Source organism: Dermacentor silvarum, chromosome 1 (assembly GCF_013339745.2).
Source record: "Dermacentor silvarum isolate Dsil-2018 chromosome 1, BIME_Dsil_1.4, whole genome shotgun sequence".
In the NCBI taxonomy this organism is placed as follows: domain Eukaryota; kingdom Metazoa; phylum Arthropoda; class Arachnida; order Ixodida; family Ixodidae; genus Dermacentor; species Dermacentor silvarum.
The window spans coordinates 334,520,221-334,532,145 of NC_051154.1; the positions used below are offsets into that span (position 1 = coordinate 334,520,221).

General features: G+C 48.2%; 1 protein-coding gene across 1 annotated transcript in view; it reads right to left on the reverse strand.

The window, feature by feature from the left end:
* LOC119453521 (uncharacterized) overlaps nt 1–11,359 on the reverse strand; it is a 34,794-nt gene extending 23,435 nt beyond the window's left edge. Inside the window, exons 1-2 of the mRNA XM_037715567.2 lie at nt 11,155–11,359; nt 1,839–1,941 (exon numbers count right to left, since the gene is read on the reverse strand). Coding sequence (XP_037571495.1) covers nt 1,839–1,933 — 95 coding nt within the window. The 5' untranslated portion in view covers nt 1,934–1,941; nt 11,155–11,359. The remainder of the gene's footprint in view (nt 1–1,838; nt 1,942–11,154) is intronic.
* Between the last annotated feature and the right edge of the window lie 566 nt (nt 11,360–11,925).

Here is an 11,925-nt window from a genome sequence, read left to right on the forward strand (position 1 = left end):
CGAGTTTGAGTAAGCCTGGCAGAGTAGAACTTCGGTGAATCTGAGTCTGAGGGAGCCCTAAGCAAGAAATATACTTTGAGTGGGTTCCATTTATTCCACCAACCTATGGCTCCACCTAATGTGCTACATATTGTAAGCAGGAAAGTCTGGCTACTAAATTTACATTATCCACTCATTGAACTGAACAAGAACATTAAACAACAGGTCGAGAGCAGTACACCGATGGAAAAGCAGCCTCTCAATGTGCATAGCTAAGCACTGTGAAACACTGATGACTTGCATAATATGGTTGCTACCTTTCAGACCTCGCAAGTAAATGCTACTGAAGTTTTCATGGCACAAAAACGGGCCATATATGTTTTGTAGAAATGAGGCATTAAGTGCCTGTTTTAGATGCTTATAACATTTCAAAATCTGCTTCAAAATCTGGTGTTTAGTTGTTGCCTGAGGGGCAACACAATGTGACCCAGAAGTACTTCTGCAAGTTGGTGCAAAAAAAAAAACGCTAAATAGTGTGAGAAACAAAAAAACAGTAGGAGTACTTGCACCCAGGACCAGTGCTGGCCTTACATGTATGTGCGCCTATTCCCTTTTGACTGTTTAAAACGTTCAAGATGCAGCAAAATGGTGCTGTTTTAAAGCGCACCTATAAGTTTCAATTTAAAGTAGGGTAAATGTGGCTAACGAAGAAAGTAGGCATAGTCGGAGGCGTTGCCTTAGGGCCCATTCACAATTGCGACTGGCGACCAGAAATCTACTCAAGACAAATGAGTAGAGACAAATGATGTTCATTCACACTGAAAAATGCAACTGACGAGTCGCTAAACCGAAATGTCTCTCGATATGCCGTTCACATCTGCTTGAAATGTAATCGCCACGTAAAATAAGCGTCAGCGTATACGGACGTCCTGTTCCTTTGCATCTGATTGGTTGAGTTGTTCTGCGACTGCGCGACTGAAAAATGAGCAGCGAGCGACTAGCCCGAAACGGTCGCCTTTCGAGAAAAGCGATCATTTGGGACCATACTTGAGACTGGTCGATTTGCGACTAACTTGGTCGCGTGACCTCACCTAGTCACAAGTGTGAATGGGCCCTTAGCCGATACATTCTACCTAGCACACAAAACTAATGGAGAAAACTGAGATGAACACCATAGAGCACCTTATGTTGTCAGACATCATTTTTATTTTACGTTTGTTTCTGTGCTAGGTAGAACATTTCACTATGCGAGCCTCAAGTTCAGAAATATTAAAGTCCACAACTTGCTGAAGTCCTGCGACCATTAGGCTACCACTGCAAATCAGAAATGTGGCCAGTAAAAAGGCATGTCTACATACTGAACCTATTTAAATAGGTACTAACATGTGACAGCCGTCTTGGCATAATGTGTGTCACCTACCGAATGACTTGCTCGCATAAAATAAGCATAGTAATGAATTTGAAAAGCTTAAAACGAGAAGGGTATGGAGCCCAGTCCTGATCACGAACGCGTCATATTGATTGTTTACCGCAGGTATTAAAGCACAGTATAATCAAGTTCCTTACAGACTGTTAGGTGTAGAAGAAACTCCTGTAATGAAGTGCAAAGGCTACAATTCTTGAAAAAAAAAAAAAAATGAAGACTAATAATTCTGTTGCGCACACCGTCACTGTTTGCAGAGTGCTCTGAATAAACAGGCAAGAAATGCCTTTTAGACAGTTACTCGGGCTGTTCTGTTCGTGCATAAATGTAATGCATGAAGGCTGATAGCGCGACGTGTAAAACCTGTCTTGCATACACCACATATGACTGAATACTTCACTTCAGTCTACATGGAAGTTTAATGTTACAACAGTACCTTTTGGCGATGGGAATCTGCTGGAGCCCATGCTCGAACGCCCGCTGTGAATAGGCGTTGATTCGCTCCAAGAGAACATAAGGCGTTTTGTCCATGCTGCAAACTAAAGGCAAGTAGAAAGAAATTGGTGTTACAATGTATTCGTATGCGCTGCGCTTTCAACGTTTAAGCATAGAGTAACATACGGATTACAAGAGTGGCCACTCCAGCCTAAAAGCGGCCGAGCTATGCAGCTTCATGCCGCCCGCTAGAGGGCAATACAACACTCCCTGTCTCCAAGGGAACGTGCATACTAGTTATCTACTGTAGTAACTTTTCTATAGTGCACTATAGTCATCGCTACAAAATATCGGCCATGGTGTGATCAGGCAAGGCGGCACTACAAAACTACTACAAAAGATGTGCGATAACGTCTGCGTGGTCTTTGCTCGGTTCCTCTGCCAGAACGTCTGTCTGCTTGCTGCTGCTTGGTAAGAAGGCCTTCATTGCGTTCTTTTTTCCCTTAGTTACTTTGCAAATTGCTTATGTATTTGTCACTTCAGCCGTAAGTTGACATTTGTCGTATTGTGCTGTTCGGCGCAGAGAGCTTTTTGTGTTCTTCACTTCGCGCATGTTCTTTGATTGCTTCACATTATGTATATAAGTAACAGCAATTTGGAATGCTGCGCAGCACGTTTGTGAGAAAATCGTTTCTTGGCGCGAGAAAGTGAGTCGGCACACACTGGTATACGTAGTCTGAATTCAATGCACGCGTGTGTAATTGTGTGAAATAATGCAGTTATGATTAGAGAGAACTTGCGAATTGAGAACAATGTTTAAAAGCTGTGGCTACGACGTATTCTGAATAAACACTCCTGCCTCAGTAGCGCAGAAGGTTTTTTTTTTTTTTTTTAGCTGCGACAATTGCACGTGACGCTTTTCGCGAAAGGGCGATCTGAAGTGCGTAGGGGAAAATTTGTGCGAAGGCGGGAGAGAGGACATAACCAATACTTTTTTCCTCAGGTCATGCCGACCATAGTCAAGTACTACGAGAATTACTGCTGTGTTGCGAGGTGCAGTAACAACGGCAGCACAGGGAGAGAGCGTGGTTGGCTGACAACTGGAGTGAGCAGCCTTCATTCCTTGTTTGCTATGCAGCCCGAAACTACCACTTAATAAGAAAGGTTAGGCTTCAAAGGACGAGCGTTGTTTTCCTCTTTGATGCTAATGCTGTCTTCTGCAGTTTTACTGTTCTGTGGGGTTTTTCATAATATCGCCTGTTTATTCCTTTTGTGAAATTTATTCTCAACATATGGCACCTGTATTGAGATGTCTTGCACTTTGCAGTGCAATACTTTCTGTGCTTGCTTTCATCGAACATTGCGAAAGAGAAATGTGCATGTGCTTACTGAGAATATGACTTGAAAATAAAATGTTTCGTCTCTTCCAACACTTGTCATGTTTACTTAAAATGTCTGCACAAACACACAGTGGCACCGTGTGCTTGCTGCTCTGGCGGTACAGCGTACATAAAGCTACTCGATGCATGCAAGCAACGCGTTAAAGAAATCGAAATATAGCCTCCGGGACGAGCACTCGCACGGAAGCGATCTTGGAGGCCGTGTAATTTTTCTAATCACCAGAAGATAGCCTTCGAGATTAGTTTTCCTGTGGTCCCAATCTCTGAGTCTGCGTAGATTCCACACACCCGCTAGGTGCGCTGCGAACCAAAATCGGCCGCAGGGGCCTATGGAAGTGTCCTCTCTTATCCTTGTATGTTACTATGGTTTAAGGGTTCAGGCCCATTTATAGTCCGACGTTATCGGCGCGCGGGCCAGCTTCGTTTCCGGCCAGTCACGTTACGCCGGTCGCGCCTCGCCAGCCGAAACGCCATCTCTATACTTGGGAGTATAGACTTTTTTTTTTTTTTTTTTTTTGCAAGTTGTGCTATTTAGGTGCTTCGATTCGTGGGCCTTTCACCAATTTTGTCCAAGCTGGGGCCTTGAGATATTGGCCAGACAGCTTAGTATAGCTAAAAATTGTTGCGCAACTTTATTACCGCATTATCTACGAACCTTGAACTGGTTTATGAAAACAGTCAGCATCCCAAATACAGCGAAGTTAAATTAGCAAGGTATATACATCGCCAATTTCTAGGCATACATGTCTGCTCCTTTTTTCTTTCTTTCATTCGCTGCGAAAAGAAAACAGTTCATGAATTCATTCAAACAAGTTAGGCCACTGCGAGAGACAGCACGTTATCAGGATCGCCAAGTTGCTTCAAAGGAGAATATCTTTACCGCCGTAACACGCGTGATTTAAGCACGAAGTGCCGCTGCATGGTTACGCGCCAAGTCGTAATTATTTTAGAGGCTAAAAAATCGCTTTACTTCACCTGATAATGGCCGCTGTTTTCCGTCCAGCTAACCACTCCACACTGAAGAGCGAAAAGGAAATTACAGTAACCGCCTTTTCAACTCAGCGTTACGACTTCGATCCTGAGTCTAGAGACTGCTCTCACACAACCTCGCCGCGGTTGTACCAGAACCCCTACACAATAAGAGAACACCTCAGGCCTCCGCATAACCACTAAAGTTGTGAAATTATCATGACGCAGTTATACTGTAAAGTATATGACGCGACAATGAGTATTTGATAAGGTTTTTTTTTTTTTTTTTTTTTTTGCTTTACTAAGGGTGTTCACGCAACCTCGATCAGGCTGCGTGATATCACAGAGATTGCGGGGCGAACACATCGCGACAAGTCGCTAAGCGCAGCATTCCCCCCGTATCCCTTCAACAACCCCATTTCTTCTAATAAAAGGGCAATTGCTTCCTGTGGTTTACTCGAAACACAAAGCGACAACAAATTGGCATGACTGCGGCGGGGCGGCAACGTTCACACATCGCGCGCTCGACATGGGCAGTGAGTGACGATATGACGTAAGTGGCGCAAGGGTAAATGCTTCTTTGCATCGTCAAAAACAGCAGCCCAGCTTTTACGGCCGCGCTACAAGCACGGAAGAAGTCATCTCTAAAGATATGCGAACACTACGCACACATACGTATGTAGTACCTCTAGCTTCTGGGATTTGCGTACGTCCGACCATAGCCTGGTCCGACGTATGTACTATCGGCCAAGAATGTAAACGGACCATGGCTCCGGCGGCCGGAGCGGCTTCCTGGCCACAACGGGGCGCTGCTGTCTCGCTCCGCGTAAAATCCCTATATAAGAAAAGTACCGCCATCCTTTGATAAACGCCGCTTCTCTCTCTCCTGTATCTCCGATTGGACGATGATAGCGCGCGCTTCTCACTACTTTATATTTTGTTTTTTTTTTCCGCCTCAGAGCCACGTCGAAAGTCCTCTGCGCAGCCGCAGTCGCCGGCGGCGGCGCGCGCCCGGCCACGGCCGGGCTCGACTGGCGCGCGCGCTCGCTTCTTACGGCCTTCTCACCCGTCGGGGAAATAATGGGAGAGTTTCTCAGCACGTTTCGCCGCCCGTCGACGGTAGGGGCGCTGCGACCGTGACCCTTCCCCTGTTCCGCGTACAGCCTTTTAGTACGCGCTGCCACAGCCAAGACTTGGCGCCGTTCATTGCACATCGTTATATAACTGCTGTGTGATGGTGTATTGGTGTCTTCCGTATTGCAAGTCCCGTTCCGGGAAGCGCATTTACATTCGCACGCCCGTACAGCCGGTCGATGGCAGCGCGCCCGCGCGGCGCTAAAGGGAACTACATATCTAGGTACTTGCTGGAGACGCGTCTCCGCGAACGCCCCTAGCTCTGTGAGTCCCTGCGCCCTAGAGCCGCCGCCTCCCCAGCTTTTGCATGGCCTCCCGGAGCGCGCCGCGCTAATGGCCAGGCGGGCGCGTCGCCGTGGTCCGTCAGAATGATGCATTGAGTTAACGGTGTTTAAAACTGACTGGACACAATTTGTCACTTAGCTTGGATCTCAATTTCTTTCCCCTTTTAGTTTTACCATACGTTACTGCATACGGTAACGTGCGCACCATGTTTTGCGAGCCGAGCCGGACCAAGTCTAAACATAGCGAGCAAGTGGCGTCGGCCACAGAGCCCACGCCGTGCGTGTCCGCGTCTCGCGTGCGTTTTTCACCATGGTAGGACCAAGGGACGAGTTAAATTTAATTCACCTTCTGCGACGTGGCGAAGTGGCAGCAAGTATGACAGTCCCTCTAACCGGAAGCATAACCTTGAGCTGAACTGAACTTGTGGCCGTACCCTTCGTACAGGCGAGTAATATTCTCAGGCCGAATGAGAAAAAAAGATTCAAATAACCGAAAAAAAAAAACTGAATATAAAGCGTGGCACAAAAAAAAAAAACACTTCAGGTTGGTGGCGCCATCTAGTGACGCAGACTTTACTTAGAGGGGGCGCTGAGTTTTTATTGCAGTAACTAACTATATTCAACTTATCTGCTGGTGTAATGTGTCGACAGCGGTGCAATTTACAACAAAGAGTCTTATTTTTATTATTGCTTCGACAAACACACCTACGTAACAAAAAAAGGTTTCACGTGTTATTGAAGGCAATTCCGTAAATAATACGTGTATAGACAAGCTAAAGCTTTCTAGTATCTGCCAAAATTAATATTTCGCACTCAGCACATAGTTCTTACATTCTGCAAGGCCTAAATGTTAGCCGTTATCATCATTATCAAGTTACCGTACGCATCGAGCACACACGCAGCCCAAACGTATTCGGTCATCGCGGTACGTTACCGCACTTACCGTACCGTAACACGGCACTACTTAAACTTGACTAAACAGTCGCGACAGGAGTAGAGCAGCAATGTATTGTCTTCTTGCCTGTTTACTAATGGCAAGAAATTAGGCTCTAGCACTGTGGCATAATCACAGAATAAAAGTTAAAAGTTCTTTGAGGTATGACTCCGAGCTTGATGCTCTACCATTGGTCCACGATCGCATGCATACTTCCCTCCGAAATGTAATCACGTTTTAACACTTCGCCGGCGCACAAATGCCATCGTCGTTTTAACATTGACCATATGACACAAACGTAAGTCCGTACGGTTGTATACACTGTCGCTAATCGTATCAAAATCCAGTGTTTCTCTAGTTAATGCGCGTTCAATACCTGCGCTAGAACCCAACAGTCGGCTCGCCACGGCCGCACTAGAAAACGATCGTCTTCTCAACGTGGTCGTCGTCGCGCTGTTTGCGCACGCACAGCTCCGTTCACGCAAACGCGTTGTTCCACCTTGTATCGCTTCGTTTTATCTCAAACAATGCAGGATAGACATCGATTCCCGCAGTGTGCGCACCACCTGCTCGCGGCGAGTTGCCGAGCCTGGCCGAGCGAAGGCGTCCCCGCGGCTATGGCGGCGAGCGGGGACTAGGGGGATCGACTATGCCACCATAGCTCGACGGAGATAGGTACGCGCGACCCCTATGACCGAAAAGCACCTAGATGCGTAGTTCCCTTTAGCGCCGCGCGAGCGCGCTGCAATCGACCGGCTATACGGGCGTGCGAATGTAAATGCGCTTCCGGGAAAGCACCCGGTGTTTCTTTTCACCAGTTCCCAAGCAATGATCGAGTTTCTAGCCCGAGTTTCTAGCGCTTTTGGATAAGATAGCGTCAACTAATAAAGGGGAATTATAAGATGGACATAGCAAAGATCGTAGCCTTCTCCGGATACGCTACTCGGCAAATACATAATTTCACTATAACTCCTTTTTCCTCACGCAGCAAATCTTTTAAGCATTCTCTTTTTCTGCGCACAATAGTGCACTGGGACCAGCTAAAAAATGACGTCTCTGCGCCAACATTAACTTTTTTCTTATCATGTTTACAGTGACATTATTTTGTTTGTGCCATGTTTCCAGTGACAGTGTTTTACTTCTTTAGTGTAACGTCGCGTGTGCCCAACCTGTACGTTTTGTATTTATTCATATAACAGTTTTTTTATTAACCTGTGCATTTTCTGTACATACCAATGTATTCGTTATGCTTGTACCACCCTGCTAAAATCACCGCATGGTGATTGCAGTATTTATAAAATAAATAGCGTTTTTTTTTTTTCGATAAAGCCTCCGAACACCTACCACGCAGGAGTGTGCCAGAAGTACTCGAAAGAGCAGTCCAGTACTAGTATACAACGCGCTCCTATCTTGAGCTGCCCTGAAGGTGTTGACGACAGTCATGCGATACGATCCGCAAATCTAATTTCCGAGAAGTTTCTGAGAATACTCCTTGTAAATCAGTCAAAACAACTGACTGACGAAAACGACAAGCCTTCGGCCTCTGTACACAAGCCGCCAAGGAAACACTTTAGATTGTAATTGTGAATAAGACATTTGTGAGCTACTGTGTCCGTAATAGTTTTCGCCTGAAAGTATGGCAATCAGTGTAAGTGCATACGAGCAATAAATATGTTCATTCCTCAAAATGCATTTGATGGCGGAGAGCTGTTCTCCCGGCGCACGCATCCCCAGTGAATTTAAAGAAGCTCGATGTACTAATACGGTTACACTGTATCCATTTATAAGAAGCCTAGATGAACCATTTACGCGTCCTCTACAATTAGGCGACTTGTTCTTGAATGCACGGTGAGGTAAGAAGCGCGCCCGACCCAATCTTCCAGCGTTGCGCGCGCTGCACAGATCGGCTGGGAACCGCTGAGCAGGGTTAAAGTCCCTATACATATATAAGAAAAGTACCGCCATCTACTCTTTCCTCCGCCGCCTCCTCTCCTAAAGCGCTTGCTTTTTCTTTACTTTTTGCTTGCGAAAGCCAAGTCGACGGTGGCGCACCTAGAAAGTCCACGTTGAAGCTTTCAGGCCGGGCGTGCGCCGCCGGCGACTGCGGCTGCGCAGAGGACTTTCAACATGGCTCTGAGGCGGAAAAAAAGAAAATATAAAGAAGTGAAAAGCGCGCGCTATCATCGTCCAATCGGAGATACAGGATAACACAGGAGAGAGCGAAGCGGCATTTGTCAAACGATGGCGGTACTTTTCTTATATAGGGACTTTAAGCAGGGTGGGGTCGCAGCGCCCCCCTCCAAGCAGCGGCGATAGGCATGAACTAGCCCCGATCCGAAGGCCGTAAGAAGCGAGCGCGCGCGCCAGGCGAGCCCGGCCGTGGCCCGGCCTGAAAGCTTCAACGTAGACTTTCTAGGTGCGCCACCGTCGACTTGGCTTTCGCAAGCAAAAAGTAAAAAAAAAAAAAAAAATGTCACAGTTTTCGCCCTAAGGGCGAAGCAATGAATGCGATAGCAACACAGCAATGTCATACGAAGTAAGGTGAGCGGCTTTGGTAGCAATATGAATTGTAGTAAACATGAGCGGATTAAGTAAGCAGGTGTGCTGCGGCGTAAGTAGACCGACATGAAGAGAGACTCGATGACCACGAGAAGGCGCGTGTGAAACGGTGGTGTTGATGAGAAGCGCTTCCCGTGGGCAGCGCGTGCGAAGGGACACACCTGTAGCGCTGCACTGCCTATCCGGGCAGCATTGCATGTGTAGCGTGCATTGGAAAATGTTGCCCGACTATTACTAACTGAATGAACAAGCGTGGTGTGAGCGCGCACAAACAAACATGAATAGATCACACTGAATGACTGCAGACAACGACCGTCAAAACTCTGGCAGCAATCGGATACGCCGCAGCGGCGAAGGTACGTGCGGTCTATCGCTTCAACGGAAACTGAGCGGCGAATGCAATAAAGGTCAGAGCCGTGTGGAGATAAGAGACGGTGCGAGCGACGAGCGCGGTTGTTGGCAGAGTGAAAGGCAGAGTGAAAGCTCTGCACGGCAAGGAAACCTTGACGGGTGCGAGCACCACCGCCCGCGCACGTCAGCCTGAGAACGTCAAACGGTGCACGGCAAGCCGCCGTACAGCTAACGTGAACATGCATTTTCCCGCAGGCGTGAAAGAGCGCGCGTCAGCCGCCGCTGCGGCACACTGCGCAATGTTGCCTAAACTCGAGCAGCAAGGGACGTAGGCGACACACACTAGTATGAAAGATTAGGTCAATACAGGCAAAAAAAAAAAAAAAAGCAGGTCTTTGTTCTTTCACAGCGCCGAGGTTGGACTCCCTGCGGCCGTCGGCTACTGCGCGCGATAGCACCATGTGTTGAATACCGGCTATGCACGGTCCCTTTTATCGCGACCGCCAGCCGCAGAGCAACCGTTCGACGTACGTTTTAGTAGTAGTAAGTGGTTCGTGTGGAAAGGGAAATGTTGGCGCTATCTTCTGCAGCCCTTGAGGGAGCACGGCTCAGCGCCAACGGGGAGGGGAAAGTGGGAGAGAAAGGGGGCACATTTTATCGAGCCTGACAAGACACAGCGCGAAAGTGAGGGAGAAGCTTAACGTCACCCACGGCACTCTCGACCCAAGCGCGCGGAGCGAGACAGCAGCGCTCCGTTATGGCTAGAGTGTACTAGAATATGGTGACCATTGTCTAGTACACTCTAGTTGTGGCCAGGCAGCCGTTCCGGCCGCCGGAGCCGTTTCCTTTTTTTTTTGGCCGATAGTACCTTTAGACACACAGAGCTTCCCAAATGGGGCGCCAGTGCCCACTGGTTCGCCGCGCCGGCAGCCAGCGTTGGAGCGTAAAAAAACTTGAGCATGGCCCAGCGCGTGTATTTTCGCCAACAATCGTCCACGCCATTGCAGTGCGCCAGCAGAGCTCACTTAGCAAAGCCGGCACGCCTACGGACAAAGGCACACAAAACGAGCAAAGAACCTGCGTAGTGCTGAAACGAGACACTCGTGGAAAGTAGCCTGCACCCTATTTCACTTCGATGCCGCCTTCGCGAAGCTGTCTGCTTTGACGTCTTCGCGAGAATTGGAACGAGATTTAAGATGGCGTTGCCCGCTTCGCCGTCTACGGCGAATGTTGGAACACAGCCCATGCCACCAATGTGCGGCGCGGCAGCACACACCGGCGCGCATCGAAATGTCGTGATGCTCCAAGTGAACGAGCACGACACTAGTGTTGTCAAATACACTTTACGCACAACAGACGCCGTACCGTACACACCGCAAGTAATAAAATGAAAGATCGAAATAACTCGCCTGCGGTGAGCGAAAGCAAGGCGCCAGAGAGGAACGACACGCACGACGTCGTGCGAACTCAAAACTGTCATAGAATAAAGAACCAACTGACTATGTCGCGTCTAGTGCCACGACGAGAGACGCGAAACCACGCAGCAAACCGGTCGACTAGCCAGGTTTTGAGAGCTCACTAGAATGAAGAGACGGTGATCGCGTCACAATGTAGCAACGTGTGCTGCTAACAAAGGCGAACACAACTCATGGCGAGACTGCTTAGAGCACCAATACGAACACTTGCCTGATGGTTGTCGGACGTGGCCGCACCAGCGAGACGCTCAATTTGCCACACAAGGCACGACCGGTGGTGACCAACTTGAACTGAAGCACAGTGCAAGCAACGACAAAGTTCAAGGAGCAGCCTTTGTTCAGACAGAATTCACAACTAGAGATGTGCGCCGAGACGACTGCGCGCCGCCGCTGACTTCTTGTGGCGCCGCTATGCCGCCGCCGCCGACGCAAACTGATCGGCGCGCCGCCGCCGCCGCCGTTTTTTCTCGGCGCGATCGGCGCGCCATTTAAGCAGGAATAAAGTTTTTTGTTTTAAAGTAAATCCAGCTTCGTTTGAGATTTGTGTTGTCTTGTTTATTCTTTTCCCTGTCTCAGGCATAGTACCATGTCAAGTAAGGGAGCAATGAAGCAACACAAAACAAACAAAAGCAACCGTGCTCTCCGCGCGTCTGCGCATGCGTGTCCTCACCAGTCAGCGCAACGTGGGATGGTGGGATTCCGAAACTCCTCTTTCAAAAGCGCCATACGGAGCGACGAGAGGGAACTGCGGCCTCAGAACGTCGGAATGACGGTTTGACAGTCGTGGTTGCTGTGGTTGCGGATAGAATTGGCGATATGTCTGAAAACAGCATCAACGCGAGAGATGCAACTTGTTGCGAGATAGAAATTTCTGGCCCCGATGTGTTTAAGATGCCGGTTGGAAGTTTTCGCATTATTCCGTTGCAATCGAAGGTGAAGTCTAGTTTTGTTTGGAAACATTTTGGACACTTACCATACATCA